General features: G+C 40.8%; 1 protein-coding gene across 7 annotated transcripts in view; it reads left to right on the plus strand.

The window, feature by feature from the left end:
- Positions 1 to 253: 253 nt before the first annotated feature.
- SMARCA2 (SWI/SNF related, matrix associated, actin dependent regulator of chromatin, subfamily a, member 2) overlaps positions 254 to 16,426 on the plus strand; it is a 212,742-nt gene continuing 196,569 nt past the window's right edge. Inside the window, exons 1-3 of one of the 7 annotated variants that reach the window (XM_036739114.1) lie at positions 254 to 425; positions 1,095 to 1,258; positions 13,693 to 13,949. In XM_036739114.1, the coding sequence (XP_036595009.1) occupies positions 13,725 to 13,949 (225 nt within the window). In that variant the 5' untranslated portion in view covers positions 254 to 425; positions 1,095 to 1,258; positions 13,693 to 13,724. Of the gene's footprint in view, positions 426 to 1,094; positions 1,259 to 2,295; positions 2,564 to 2,887; positions 3,392 to 13,692; positions 13,950 to 15,275; positions 15,360 to 16,426 lie in introns of those variants that run through there. The other 6 variants (XM_036739118.1, XM_036739116.1, XM_036739119.1 and 3 more) reach the window with 6 other exon arrangements.

A 16,426-nucleotide genomic window follows, 5' to 3' on the forward strand; every position in this document is an offset into this window, starting at 1 on the left:
CAGTTTCTGTGGTTCCATGTACAAACAGGGAGCGAAGGCTGGAGCCTTTACAGGCACACATGCATACGCGCATACAGTAGACCTGTCTCTCAAGGCACATTCTTCCACACCAGCACCCCCTCCTCCCGGTACTCCCGGAGTAGCCAAGGGGGCCGAGTGACAGCGCAGACCCACCAACCCCGGCAGGGGTGGGCAGGAATTCTCGCCGTGCCCAGCCAACTGGAGAGCAGCTTCCGGAGCCTCTAGCGTCAGGGGGGTGGGCCTAGCGAGGAGTAAGAAGGAGGGGCCCGAGTTTAGGAAGAGGAGGGGAAGGCTGTCATCAATGAAGTCATATTCATAATCTAGTCCTCTCTCTAGCTCTGTTTCTGTACTCTGGGTGACTCAGAGAGGGAGAAGATCCATCCAGCACACTCTTCACAAGCAAGGTAAATATAACTTACAACTCCTTCTCCCCATCCCCCCCCCACCACCCCTGCTCCTGCAGCAGCTGCTGTCGCACAACCACCTCCCGTGCACACTCAGCCTTCACCAGGATTTATTCATTATCATCATAATTATTATTGATTGTACATGCACAGAGACCAAAACAAGCGAAGAAGCGAGGGAGCAGCCAAACAAACAAAACAACAACATTCCTCACCGGTCTCAGGTGAATAAGGAGCAGACAACACAGCACCTGGGTGGTTATAGAAGAGGGGAGGAGGGAAAGTTTCCAAGAGAATTGGGTTCTAATAACAACAGTAATCATGACTACTTAATGGGGACAAGAACAAAAACCAGACACACAATCCTGTACCTGGCTACCAAGTCACCGATGCGCAGCCAACTCAAGGTTGCAAAACACACACACACACACACACACACACACACACACACACACACACACTACAACGCACATAGATGGGTAAGGTTGCATTCCCCCCCTCCCATTAAAAATCTCGGAGGGGAAGGGGGAGGAGGAGGGGAAAGGAGGGAGGATGGAAACGCGACAGTTCATAATAAGAAATCATCATAGTAACAGTTGGAGGGGGAGGAGAGAGCAAAATCAAAAGCTTGTCATAGAGCACTGGTAGCCCCTGGCTGCTTTCTCCCAGGGACTTGTTTCAAGAGCTCGGGCAGCGGCGGGGACAGAAATAGATCGAAAGCAGCAACAGTCGGGGAAACAGAGGCTCAGCTCCGCCGCGGCGGCGGCGGGGGCGGCGAAGGTGGGAAGCTGCGGAGGCGGCAGCAGCTAACGGCGGCGGCAGGAACCTGGCCGGTACGTTGGACTCGAGAGCCTTTACCTTTCCCCCCCTTTCCTCCAATGGTGACAGACCCATGGACTTGTATGGTGCTGCTGCTTCTCGTGGTAGTGGTGGTGGTGGTGGTGGTGGTGGCAGGGGAGGGAGGGAGGGTCGAACAGAGGGTTGCAGGAGAATCGCACCGGTGCTCTTCTTCCCCTGTCTTCTCTGTGCACCAATGAGTGCCCACCCCAGTGCCTGCCTGGCAGGAGCAATGGGGAATTGGTTTGGTGCATGTGTCTGGAAGGGGCATGCATGGGGCGGCGGCAGCTACAGCCTGGGTGCCCTGGCTGCCGCCGCCGCTGCCACCGAGTGTTGAATGTTGAAGTTGAGTGTGTCCGGCCCGGGCTTAGCAGCTGGGCGGGTGGAGGTGGGGAGAAGGAGAGGAGGAGGAGAAGGAGAAGAAGGAGGACAGGGAGGAGGAGGACGAGGAGAAGAAGGAGGAGGTCTGGTTGCCCCCTCCCTTTCTTTTTCTAGGGCAGTGGGAGCTGAGGGTGCCGCTAGCTATCCCTTTCAGGGTCAGCGGCCGGGGTGCGGATGGGATGGGGAAATCAAGTGAGTGAGAAGGGCAGAAATGGAGCTTGTTAAGAGTGAGTGGCTGCTGCAGCAGCAGCGGCTGTGTTAACCAGCCGAGCCAAGGAGGCCATGATCCGGATAATCTCCCTGTCTGACTGTCACTAACATTACACACATACACTCTCTCTCTCTCTCTCTCTCTCTCTCTCTCTCTCTCTCTCTCTCTCTCTCTCTCTCACACACACACACACACACACACACACATACACACAGGCACGCAAGTGCAAGGTTTAGAGTTGGAGGGCGGGGGAAAATCTACTGCCTGTTAGGAGAGGGTCCAGAGTATCCTGAACACCGATGCCTCTTCTCGTTCCTTGTCTTTTAGTTTTGTTGGGTTCTGATCGAATCTGGTTTGGGTTCTGCCCCCTCCCTTTCCCTCCTCCTCCCCCCTCCCTCCACCCACCCCCCAGCGCCCAGAGCTCCTCTCCTCCTTCTGGTTGCCTTGCAAAACACAGTCACGCGAACTGCAAAGGTGTCGCGATTCACTTCCCCAAATAGCCTGTCCAGCTTGTCCCTGACTTGGCCCTGTCCACTCCCCGGGCCGTCGCCGCCGCCACCTTCAGGGTGCAGAACAGCGGGGCCGGACATTCGGGCATGCCCGGTGCCTGGCATCCAACGCATCTGTGTATGTCTGGCTTCATTTGGAAGATAAATGGATTGCCCCGTGCATTGAACGCTTCCCGGCCCAAAGACTTCGTTTATTTCCGGTAAATGCGGGGAAATTGCCTCTTGCGTCTTTTCCCTAGCTTTTTCTTGGCTGTAGCCAGTGTGCAAATACCTAGATGAGATGGACCGAGGTCCTCCTGTTTTCATTTGTTTTTAGTGATCAGAAGGCAGGGAGGGGGGCGGCACGGAATTTGCCCCTGTTGCTTTGGAGGGGGAGGGGGTCTGCCGCATCCAGACCCCGGGAGGGAAGTTTGGAGAGGTCTAAGGCAGAAAAGTTTGGCAGGGTAGATAACTAAGGTGGAGGGGAGGGAGAGAGCCGCGGAGGACCCCGGGGGGGGGGGGCGGGTTGCAGCTAGTATTAGTTTGCTCTAGGTTGGCGTAAGTGTGTGTGAGTGTGCGTGCGTGTGTGTGTATGCGCGCGTGCGTTGTGTGTGTGAGTGTGTGTGTGTGTACGCGCGCGCTCGAGTCAGGAGCAGCAGGAGGAAAGCAGCCTCCCTCCTCCTCTCTCCTTCTCCTTCTCCTCCTCTTCCTCCCTCCCTAGCCTGTGCCTGGAGAGGAAGAGGCGAGGTTTGGTGGTGGTGGTGGTGGTTTTGGGGTGTGTGTGTGTGTGTGTGTGTGTGTATGTGAAACCCTCGGAGAATCAGGAAGTCACAGCAGCGAAACATACACGCACATACACACATATACACACACAGACATGTTTGATCTGTATGACATGAGAGCGAGGGAAGAGGAAGAAGAAGCTGGAGAGAGACAGGCCTAGCGCTCTCTGGAAATATGCTCTCTGCCGGCCCGGCTGGTTCGGATAATAACCACCGCCTAGCACCCAGGCACGTCGGCTTCGCTTTGTGCTCTGCTCCTCGCTCCAGGTAAGGGGTCTGTCTGTCCGTCTGTGCGCGGGTCAGTTCGCCTGCCTGCCTGCGCCAAACGTCTCTGAGGTTGAGAGAGGTTGTTCTTCACCTCCTCCGCCTCCTCTTTCTCTTCTCCTCTCCCCGCCCCATTCATCCCCCCCCCCCCCCCCCTGCAAAGTAAGATAAGAAAATGGGCTTGCTTCTAGTAGAATCGATTAGGTGGAAAACTTTCCAACAAGAGGAAAGGGGGAAGAAAATATGGCTCTGCTCAACGAGATTGCTGCGGCTGCTTGTCATTCTCTCCTCCTGGCGTTTGTACATTTATGGCTTTACTTTGCCCCAGGGCTGTTGTAGATTCAAACTTCGGGCCTAAATACGCCTGGAACTCTCGCAGGATTTACTCTAGGAATAAAATAAATATTTAAAGTTGCCCACTTTGTCTTCCAAGCGTTTTGATTTTTCTGAGCAGCTACCAGGGTGGAGGAGGACGAGGAGGAGGAGGACGAGGAGGAGGAGGAGATACAGTGCAGTGCTGTGTAGAGCTCTTTTCCTTTTAGAATGTGGGTACCGTAGGTTATGTAACTTTAATAGCAAATGGATACAAAACTCTTGCGGGTGTCGTTCTTCTTCCTTTTGTTTATAGAACTTTTTTTTAGCAGAGTTTTGAAGTGTTTTTCTTTTCTTTCTTCTTGCTAAATGGCCTGGGTCTTTATCTTATGTCCCAAAGTTACCTTATTGGCTTGCACTCTAAAGCACAAAACCAGTGGGCAAAATAAAAGCAATAGTCGAAAACTATAAAGGAAAGAGATTTGTTTCTGCAGTGACTACCTTAAATTAGACCTTGGAGCTTTATTTACCAATTGCAGAGTTAAATCCTTAAAGGTTTCCATTTCAAAAGATTTCTATTCGTGATTTGATGTTTGCCTGTGAGAATCAACCCGTCAGTTGTTGCAAGGGCTACCCTGTCCTAACAGAAAGAGTAAATAGTTTCTTGGGCAATGGCCGTTAATCTGAAACTGTTGACAGCCATGCAATTTCAGTTCAGCAAATTTAACAAACTTTTATTACGCGCCTGCCACATTTGCTGATTATCTTTTCAAAAATATTTCCCTGCTGTTTGGGGCAACTAACCCCTGGTGTCTGGTGACCTGAGTGTCAGGGTTAGATTTCTAAGCTACCTTCTAGTCTACTAGGTTATATGTTAAGAGGTGTGGCAGTTTTGGTTGTGTGACTTGGAGCATTGTCATGCAAATTGAGGCACACTTTCCCTTTGGGAACCTAATTGCTTTATTATTCCTCCCTGACTTTCTTCCTTCTAGCTTCTTTGTCACTCAAAAGTGCCCTACTCAAAGGGGATTAAAGACAGTTTTTATGTCCAAGTAATACCTATCAGAATTGTGAGAGAATGAAAAGACCTATTAGATCATAGAACCCATCTACCTTGTCAGAGGCATCAGGCAGAACCATAGTGGTAATGAACATTTTAAAATAAAGTCAGAGTTAAGTGTATCATATAACACAGGAAGGGCTGGCAGAGGTGAGCGTTGAATGCTTCATTAAATGCTGTATTTCTCTCATGAGTTATGTCTGAGCTTCAAGACCAGCATCACTGTGGTGTTTCATAGAAAATATGCACCACCAGAGTGTTCAAAGCAGCCTTAGATCTCCTTTTGTTCATTTCTAAAATGGTTTGTGTGCATTTCTTGTCTGGTCTGTAAAGTACTTTGACCAACACCTGAGGCTTGAGATTGACAAGAAAAATCTGCTCCAGTGAGCAGTTTACATTGTTATTTCAGGAATTGTAATTAATATATTCCTGAAAGGGAATAGAAGGGAAAAAATAACAAATTTGTAGATATTGATTCAGAACTTTTTATTGGCTTCACATTTGACATTGGAAACTGTAGATAATATTATCATTCACATTTTATGTTCTTCTATTAGATTATTTTCATTCTGAATCTATTATAATGTCAACATGTTAACTTCTGGGGCCTTGCCCACTGGAACAAGACCATAAAAATAGAAAACAAGCTATAGAAATGATATTGTCTTGTATGTGTAGGTTCTTACAGTTCTTTTAGAAGACATTTGCATGTATGAGTTCTTACCTTCTTATACCCTTCTAGGGAAGTGGCTTATTGATATTCTGGAGAAAGAATAAATCACTATTTATGACATCTTGACATGCTGTCATGAAAATGGTTGAATTATCACAACTATGCTGTTAAAGTTACTTCCCAGCACAAGCAACTACAGGGAGAGATAGTTGCTGGAGGTTGAGACCTGATTTAACCACTAGTAGTTTCGAATCTGTGTGCCTGATAAAAATGATTTTTTGAAAGAGTCAGGGGCAATTAGTTGCTTAAAATGAATGGTCTCAGAAGCTTTACTATGCATGAAAGTCATATTTTCTCTCAACAGTTTTTCCCTCCTTCCCTGGAGTTTGAAGATTCTTCCCCCAGGGGAAGTGTTTTATTTGTAGACCTCTTCTGTTTTCTCTCTTTTCTTTTCACTAATTCATTACTAAATTGATCTCTCTACTCCTTTTCCATTAAATACGGGTTATGTTTTGTAAATGGAGTGATTTTGACTAAAAAAAGGACTGACCAACTTTTCTTTAGAAAAGTTTGTCATAGAAATTTAATCTCTTGTTAGTTAGTAAAGCCATGTACTTTACTAAAAATCTGTACTCTTTATATAGTTGAGTGGAAAGTACAGATGGTATGTATAGTTTAGCACTAATGTGTTCCAAATGCAGTCTTAGTGGTAAGTTAATTTAGTACTCTATCTGGAAAGGTCTATCGTATTTTTGTATTTTTCCTTACAGAGTTTTTGTTCATTTATTTACCCAAGTAGTGCAGCTGAGTTGTTGGTTCTGTTAGATAATGAAGAGTAATAGCAAATGCATTCACCTAAGATACTTACCATCAAGTTAAATGTAGCCATGTAGGTAGATATTTGAAAACTTTATAGCTGTTTTACTTCTACTATATGTTTATTATTTATTTTCCATATTAATATATTGCCTTTTCCTCTAAAGAGCTCAAGGTGCATTATGAAAAGCTTTTAAACAATAAAAGTTTTTTTAAGATGAAGCTATAAAGACATTTGTCAACCAGTAGCAAGGAAATCAGATAATACTGAGAGTAACAGGGTAGCAGTGAAGAAAAGAGGGAGCAAGGGTGCTAGCTTGGCTGGATTGGCATATAAACGTTTCTTAATTAATACTGTAATTTGGAATTTGTGACAAAATATCACATAAGATAAATGATTCTTATTGAGTAAGATTTTGAGATAAGTGATGTAACTGAACTTTTTAGATTTTATGATACATTAGTAATACAATGTAGGCTTAATGTGGATTGTAATTTTTCATTAACTTTAATGTATTTGCCAAAAATGTGTTTATTATGGTGGACTCCCTACCCCTTGCCCCCTTTTTGCCTCATACTGACAAAGTATCTCCTAATTTTCTTTTGTATCTTTTTCATGTCTTTACATTGGGGGAGTAAAACGAGGGCAGTTTTAATTATATTCTTTGAAATATGTGTAAAATATCCAATTTAGATTCAAATTGAAACAACCACTGTGAACTATCAGTACAGATGCTAGCATGTTATAATGACAACTGATCTTTTTGAAAATGGTCTGGTCCTTGTGGAAATTGGCAAATGGAACTAACCAAGCTCAGAGAAATGAAAGTGTCACTATGATTTTTTTTTTAACAATAGGTTACCTTCTAATTCAAGAACAGAGTTTTACTAATTTATTGTTTTTAAGGTAATAACTTTTTTTTCTTCTTCTAACTTCTAGGAAGAATGACTTAGTATTTTGGTTTGTACTGTGACAGTGATGTGTCGGGCATTTCTAAGTGAAATTCCACATCTGTTTACATCTAGATTATATTTCCCTTATTTGTGACAAATTCTCAATGTGGAGATGTGATCCATTCTGACTATGATCAATTGCTATTCGAAACTATGTTCTATAAAGACTTTGTAGGGTAGTGTCCATTTGTATTATATTTACAATGCACTTTATTTATCATTCTTAAAAACTGAGAAGCTTGGGGCATCTAGAGCACTGGCCCTGGAGTCAGGAAGACCTGAGTACAAATCTTGCCTCAGATGCTTGATACTTACTAGCTGTGAGACCTTGGGCAATTGCTTTGCCTTACCTCCCCCCTCAAAAACTACTGAGAAGCTTCATGAGACCCTACAAGATATCCTTAGTATTGCTATCTCAGCCAGTATTCATGTAAGGTCCTTGCTAATTGGGGTTGTTTCATTCATTGTTTCTATGCCTAGCATTATGCCTGGCACATAGGAAACACTTAATCAACAAATCAACAAAATCGATTTTGAGGATATAGTGCTATGCTGGACATTGTGGGATTAAGACTTTTAAGTCACAGACCCTCTCCATAAAGACCAGACAGTCTGAGAGGAAAAGACATACGTGCATACATGAAAAGAGAGGACAAGGCAATAAATGTTTAAGGGTTATGAGCTCCTTGAGAGCTGGGGCTGTCTTTTGTCTTTGTGTCCCCAGAGCTCAGTACAGTTCCTGGAACATAGTAGGTACTTAACAAATGTTTATTGGCTGACTGAGTGACAAATGGATGGTATAAGCAATAAGTAATTCAAAGGATAGAAAGCTAGAGAGCTCACTGTGTTCTAGCATGAGTCTAGGAAAGGTTTATGGAGTAGGTGGACCTTGAAATGGACCTTGATGGATAGGAGTGGATCAGGAGATGACATTACACAGTGGGTGATCAGCAAGAGAAAAGATGAGGAGGCAAGATTGAGTAAGATATATGCAGAGTAGACCAGTCTGATTGGAGCAAAAGGCTTTAGTTACTGATGGGGGGCAGGTGAGGTTGGATTAGGTTAGATTGTAACCTTTGATACTAGGTTTATTTCTACACTTCAAAAATATTTGATCACGGGTATAAAGATTTCATCTACTAATGCAGATAAGAACCTTTCTATTCCTTTACAAATGGTCTTCATCATGAGTTGCTTTGGCCCATCCCCTAAACTATCTGGAGGTGATGGACCTCTTGGAACTGAGGTAGGTTCATTCTGCTGATAGCTAATACTAGGTCTGTATTTGCAGTCTTAGGAGCTTGGTAGAATCTGAAAGGTTTGCATTCTACTGGCATATCCATTGAGAATCCAGAATCACTTCCGTGCCATGATGAGGAACCCAGAGAAAGACTTCAATGCGGAAATGATGGGCTGAGAAGTTTGTCATTTACCTGATCAAGACTGGGTCTCTGTCAATGGTTTTCTTTTTCTTTTCTTTTCTTATTTAGTATTTTATTTTTCTGCAGTTACATACAAAAACAATTTTTAACATTCATTCTTAAAACCTCAAAAAGTTCCAAATACCATTGATGGCTTTCTAGCAATATAGTGACATCAGTGACGAAAGGCAGTGTTTGGTTTCATTACCCTAGAAGCCTTTTACATGATGGGTGCCCAGGAGTTGTATGGGACATGAATGGCTAGGGGAAGAGTTCTTGGGGGCAGAAATACTGCTTTGGAGGCCAGAGTAGTAGTCTAAGTATAAAGGTAATCAGGACTTGCTCCATTAACATTGATAAGATTTATTGGTTAATAGAAGTTAGCTTAAAGGCCTTGATTTTTAGTTATCAGTGGAAGACATAGAAATAGTACATGTCCTTCCTATCTCATAAGTTCATTTTGCATAGAGTAATAGATTTTTACAACTTCAGCAATTAAGATCCCATTGGGGGAAAAGTTTTATTTTCTGAAATCACTTACATAGGTTTAATGTATACTTGTAAGCTTCTTACTACGTAGAGATATAACTGGTGTCACTCAATTTTTTCAAGTGGTCAAAGTAAGTTTTAAAAGAGTATGTCCCAGGAAGAAACTTTAACATCATTTCTAAAGGGCAAGTTTGAATTCAGGTAATTAATACGTGAGATATTACATCTGAGGATGCTCTTCTGTGGAGCCATTTATTGTACTTTCTATAAATTACAAATTACTACAAATGGACTAATCCGGTTTTAGTAGTGTTAGGATGCTCATATAACTTGATAACTTAGTATTCCCCAAGATCCACAGAGGGGGCTTGAGTCTTGTGATAGAGGGACACTCTACTAAAGTGTGCCTTGAGTGCTTCCTTTTCTAGCATTCAGGGTACTCTTTTAAATGCCTCATTTCAAGCTGCCTTTTTTATTTTTCTGGATACTTGGTTGGTTCTCAAGAGATCCTTATGTTGGCAAAGCCTGAATTGCATTGCAGGCATCTCGAGGAAGATAAATCTTGTTTTCTGGCAAGGTTCATTTTGAGGTAGTGCTATATGTGGGGAACTAATTAGCCCCTTTGTTGTTGTTCAGTTGTGTCTGACTCTTCATGACCCCATTTGGGGTTTTCTTGGCAGAGATGCTGGAGGGGTTTGCCATTTCCTTCTCCAGTTCATTTTTCAGATGAAGAAACTGAGTCCAGCAGGGTTAAGTGACGTGACCAGGGTCATCCAGTTAGTAAGTGTCTGAGGCCAGATTTGAACTCAGGAAAGAAAATGAGCCTTCCTGACTCCAGGCTTGGCACTCTATCCACTGTACCATCTAGCTGCCCCAGTTAGCCCTTCAGGTGGTTTGTTGTTTCCTTTTGTTTGGATTAGCTCACCATCAGAGAAGTCATATTATCACCTCTCATTCAGGTATAGATGAAAAAAATTAATAATTAATAACATTTTTAATTCAAAAAATTTTAAGGTATGTTGTGTTTTTAAAAAGTTTATAAACTTTTCTACAATGAGAACAGATACAAGTTAGGAAAAGATGAGTATTTGTGTTTATAGAAAATTAATAAAATCATTTGAAAACTTTACTTTTATGTACTAAATATATCATAATGTGGAATGGGACAAGTCTAATGTCCAGTGAATAAGTTAAGTCTTTTATACAAAGATATAGCTTGAGCAGTACCGATTTAAGTTCAACAGAAGCAAATACAAAAAATAGTTCTGATAGGTATGCCAAATCTTTATTTTGTTCCGTATACTCCTTATCCTCTATTCTCCTTTGCTGCAAGAATAAGACTAATATTGTACATGTGTGTTTGTGTGTGAGAAAGAGACAAAGACATAGAAAAAGAGAGGCAGATTTTGAGATGTCACTTATTGGATGAATTACTAATAAACTGTGTAGAAAACAAAATGAACTAGGGAGAAAAAGAAGGGTGTTTTTATCGAAGAGAGTGAATAAGCTCTGTATTGATTAACATCTTCTGAATCATCTAGTTCTGCAACTACATTGTCTCAAAGATAACTGAAAAGCTGTGTAAGGGAATTGAGTCATTGCTTAGAGGAGTGAACTGGTGCTAGGTTCCAGTCTTTGACGCCCTTTTAACCTATACTTGAGTTTATCTGTCTAGAGTGTGGTTAATCATTTATTTCTCTCATTTTCGTCTTTAAAAGTGGTTGAAAAGTAATTAAAGTAGAATGGCCTTGTCAAGAGTCACATTAAATCAAGAAAGACATTTTATACAGATCTACATTTTATAGATTTACATTTGCAGAAGTAGGGAGAGGAGGCAAGCAACTTGTCCAGATTCACATAACTAGTTAAGTGACATAACTGGAATTCTAGCTCAAGTCTTTCGTCTTCAAATCCAATGCTTCTTTTTTTACTATGCCAGTGATGGAATAGAGTCGTGCTCTGTCACTCAGGAAACTGGTCTTCTGGGAGATGGTCTGAGGGTTAATCGAAGTTTTTAAAATGTCCAAATGCTCTGAGAAAGACCTTGATATCTCTTTCTCTCTCTGTCTCTCTCCCTCTCCCCCCCTCCTCTCTCTCTGTCTCTGTCTCTGTCTCTCTCTCCCTCCCCCTCTCCCTCTCTCTCTGTGTCTCTCTCTCTCTGACTAATTTGATTTTAGTAGCTATCTTTCTGCCTTAAAAAAATCATCCTGCATGATATGTTTCAATCTTTAGGATCCATTCATATGTTCATTATTCTTGATTTGCCTTCTAAGAAGTTTTCCTGTTAAGTTTTTAGTAGTTGGTCCCATAAAAATCATCATGAGTATTAACATTTATCAAATCCTTAAAGACTCCAAAATGGAAGTGTTGCAATTCGCATAAAGTATTATGGGGGGAAATAGTAATTTTTTTTAAAAGCGCCTATAAAAAGTAGAAATATTGGGATTATGAAACAAGTTCTTGTAGCTTTATTTTTCAAACTCATTAGATCATACTAGTAACATCTACTGAAACAGATTTCTAGGTAAACTATCACAGGAAATAAAGTTTCCTTTCATTCACTTAAAAGTAAAGGGCATATTAGTTTACTGATATCCATGAAAGAACAGTATAACTTATAATACCACTCCATTGACATCAGCCTTCTAAATTAAAAATGCTGACTGGAAAAGTGTATTTGTGTGTGTGTGTGTGTGTGTGTGTGTGAAAGAGAGAGAGAGAGAGAGAGAGAGAGAGAGAGAGAGAGAGAGAGAGAGAGAGGAGGGGTGGGGGGAGGGTTACAAAAGAAGTTACTTCCGTTTGTTTTGTTAATCACATAGAATAAATAGTAAGAGTTGGCTCTCTAGTGATTTCAGAGCTATAATTCACTCTCTAGGCTCTCCTGTTGTTTTAGAAACCACTTCACTTGTTTTATCAGTCCCATTTTCTAGCAACAAAACCCCTTCTGGTGATTTCCCACTTTTATTCATTCCAGAGCAGTCTTTTATTACTCCTTCCTTCCAACCTTTTTGGCTTTTGATATCACTTTTCCCATCCAGTTTATTTGTCAAGTGCCCTACATTCATTTCTCTATTTAAAACAAAACAAAACAACACTTCTGCTAAGAATGCATTATATTGACGTATTTCAGATACGTTCTGGTTTTTATTTTCAAAAGTCAAAATACCTCCAATCAAATATGTCACCCTCAAAATGTCGTCCATGTTTTAGTGGGAAACAAAGCAGTGTCCCAGAGAAGGCAGCTTGTACTTCTTGCTTCTCCTTTACTCCATTGTGATTAGTGGAAGAAACACTGTCCTAGAAGACAGCAATTTAGGAATCTACTCCTGGGTTTGTCAGTAAATAGGTATGGATACTGAGTGGATTATATAATCTAGGATGTTCCTTTTGGCCTTCTTTAAAGTGGTATTTTGTGATAAATCTGTGGAGAATAGGCCCAGTGTGTCCTAGTGCGTGTCTCCAAGATGTTATTATGATGTCTATATATAGAGTCAACTCAGTATAAGGCAAGTCCAACTTGGACTACATCCAAGACAGTTTATTTACTAAACTGACAAAAAGCATTCACTGGCCTAAGGCAGCCTCGCAACATGGGCCTGAGGATTCTGCTCCTACTGCATTGTATCAGAGCAGGAACGTGGTAGCTGGTGGTTGACACTGATGGCAAAGGCCTATCATCATATGTAGGGCCCAAGACTAGTGAATGGTTGTGAGGCTGTTCCCTTCTTTTAACTGAACGCCCCAACCCCCTACACCCCTCCAACCAAGCAAACAAAAAACAATGAATGAGCCCTTCAGTCATTTGTCATCCACATAAACACTTCTCAGCTACCCTTTTATTCTTCCTCAGATCTGGCAAAGGGCAAATGTGGATACCTGTGATTAGGCTGGTATTTCTATATTTGTAACTCTAGCTATAATATTGGACTAATCTTCCCCCTTCCCTCATTTCCTTTCTGGAGAAGTTCCATCCTGGAACTTTTAATAAAAATTTAAAATTACCATACGCTTGTGAAAATTGATTTTGGTTTGATATTGTCTGTTTATGGTCATAAGTTGTAATGGCTAGGCCCTGCTTAGTTTTAATGACTCTTGTAAATATGCCCAAAGACTAAAGGGGGAAGGGAATTGCCTTTGTAATTTTTTTTTTAAACAAATGGCTCTTATGACCAAAGGCTGATGAGTAAAGTAGAAACTTCTGAGGACTACACTAATAAACAATAACAATTTATCATCTCTTTAGTTTTCTGCTGAAGTGTTAAATTTGATTTTTTTCTCCCACAGGGAGTATTTTCTATATCCTAGATGATTCATAATTTTCTAGAAATAATTTAGAATTTTTTTTCTACCAGTAGTCATTATAAAAGAGTAACTCAGATGATGAAGATACTACTTTTTGAACTGTCTAGCACAGATAGGTCAGTTCTGTGAAATGTTCATTAAAAGGACAACAAGACCACTTCAGCATTATCAAATCTAGTCCTTACTACTACTTACTACTACTAGCACTTATTACTACTACTCCATGGATCCTAATTTCATGTGTTAAATTTGTTTTTTTTCTCTTTGTCCAAATTAGTGCTGCTCAGTTGACTAGAAGAGAAAGAATAGATGTCCACGCCAACAGATCCTGGTGCAATGCCCCACCCTGGGCCTTCACCAGGGCCAGGACCCTCCCCTGGACCAATTCTTGGACCCAGCCCAGGACCAGGGCCATCCCCAGGTTCAGTGCACAGCATGATGGGACCAAGTCCTGGACCACCCAGTGTTCCACATTCAATGCCAACAATGGGGCCCACTGATTTCCCACAGGAAGGAATGCACCAAATGCACAAGGTAAGAGTTTATATTCTCATTCATTCTGACTTATGAGTCATAGCTGCTTAGTTTTCTGATAAAAAATAAAGTTTTTTCTACTGTCAACACTTCTGAGTATCAGGTTATAGTCATTTCTGTCTAATGCATCATCAAAAGAGCACCTAAATTCTTAGTCACCTTTATTATTGATAGTATGACAGAAATGTCAGAACTTGACTTTTACAAACTATTAGGTTGAGTTTACAATCTGATTATCAAAATTCTTTTCTGAATTGTAAATAGAATTTTGACATAAGATGTTTTTGTGGAGTAGTGAATTTTTTTCAGTGAATTTTTGATTATTCCAAAATTTACTTGAATAGAATTTTGATCATCTGATAGAAAATTTAAAGAAACATTATAGTGTAAGTATTTCCCTAACCACCATGTATATATATATATATGTATATATATATACATATATATGTATATGTATGTGTGTATAAAATAAACACACATATACACAAATATTTTAAAGAAAAGTTACTAAGGGTTTTTTTAGTGGAGTGAAATCTGTCTTTCAATTGGAAGGATTATTACTAGAATGAAATAATACTTCTCTTTTTCCCCAAGGAGAAATTTTTTAAAAATACATTTTGGGACTAATTATGAGATATTTTTATTTCAATTTTGAATAAGAACTCTTGTTTTTTACATAGCTTACTCAGGGGTAGGGAACCTGTGGCCTCAAGGCCACATGTGGCCCTCTAAGGTCTCAAGTTCGGCTCTTGACCGAATCCAAACAGACTGGTCTCAAGTTCCATCAGAGGGCTGAACTTCAGGACCTAGAGGGCCACATGTGTCCTCAGGGCTACAGGTTCCCCACCCCTGGCTTAGGTTCTTCTGCTTGATCTTACACTCATGACCTTGGATTGTTGCTCTGGGGATGATTGTACTGGTACAAATTTAGCATCATGAGTTCTCTGTAGAATCGACAGAGAGACAACTGGCTTTTGGGAAAGCAAATGGCATCCTTTATTACAGTTTTCTCTGAAAATGAGCAATAAACAAACAAACAAAAAATGTTGATAGAATCTTCACATATCTTCATTAATGTTCAGACCTTCAAATAAGGAAAAAGTGATTACTTCTGCCTTGAAGTCACAGATCACTGTTAGAGGACATTATAATTGGATGGTTTGGGTACCTTTTGGCATAGAGTAAACCATAAGAGGATACTACCTTTCCACCAGGCCACTATGTGAAAAAGATCAAACCCTACTATTTGTAGAATTTGTGACCAGTTTAAAATGGAATTAGGAACCAAAAAGCAAAGTTCCGTATATTATTTTCACAGAATCACAGCATCTAAGAGCTGGAAAGGACCCCAGAGGCCGTCTGGTCCAATCTCTACCTGAGCAAGAATTCCTTCTACATTCCTGACAACAGGTCATCCAGCCTCTACTTGAAGACCTCCAATGTGGGGGAATCCACTACCTCCTCAGGCATTTTTGGATAGCTCTAATTTTAGGAAGTTTTCTTCTTAGAAATCAAGCATAATTCTGCATTTTAGGGTCAGAAAGAATAAATCTGATTGGTCTTCCCCATGATAACTTCTTCAAATCCTAGAAGACAACTGTCATATCTACTCTAAGGTTTTGCTTCTTCAGCCTATCCCCATTTCCTCCAGTGGATATTTGTATGGTCTATAAAGGACCTAAAGAGATCAGAGAAAATATTCTGAATATTTATCCTTGCTTTTTATGCTTTAGGATAATTGACCCAACGTAAGTTCTTAGTCTGCAGAAATGAGCATGCTATTCCTTGTCTTTAAGTTAAATAATCATTTTGGGGAAGTGCATTAGTTATGATAATACTTGCTTTCACACACTTAATAATGCAGAATATTTTTTTCCAACTTTAGGTGAGCATTTAAAAATGTTCTTTATATATCAGATTCATAGAGTTTGGAGGGGCTTTCAAGCGGGGACTCACTTTATAATAGTTCTGAGAAGTGTTCATTAAATTCTCTATTTGAACATCTCTACTAATGGAGAACTCACTGTTCCAAGAGGTTGCCTGTGAACATGTGGACAATTCTGTCTTCCTCTCCTAGTTATGCCATGCCATTATTTGCACATATTAGTTACATAAATGAAGGTTTGCCAACAGTTAAAGTTTTTCCATTGTGCAGTATTTTTTTTTAATAGTAAACTTTGTTTCTTTACCCTCTTGCTAATTTTCTTTACCCAGAACTCTCTTCTTATGTGTCCTCTACACCTCATTCTAAGCTTTACTTCTTATAGGTGCTTGTGAAACTTACAGGTGCTTAGTTTTCTAAGTTCCACTTTTTAAAAAAATTTTTACTAACCTAACTTTTCTGCTTTCATGATATTTTTTTCATACTAGATAATTGTGGCTTTTTTTTTCTTTTTGGTAACTGCTCTAGTAGAAAGGTGGGCCCCTAAATCTGCTGACAAGATTCAGGGACTTAAGATTATTTTCTCAGGAAGCTT

The sequence above is a fragment of the Trichosurus vulpecula genome, chromosome 9, assembly GCF_011100635.1.
Source record: "Trichosurus vulpecula isolate mTriVul1 chromosome 9, mTriVul1.pri, whole genome shotgun sequence".
NCBI classification, from domain to species: Eukaryota; Metazoa; Chordata; class Mammalia; order Diprotodontia; family Phalangeridae; genus Trichosurus; species Trichosurus vulpecula.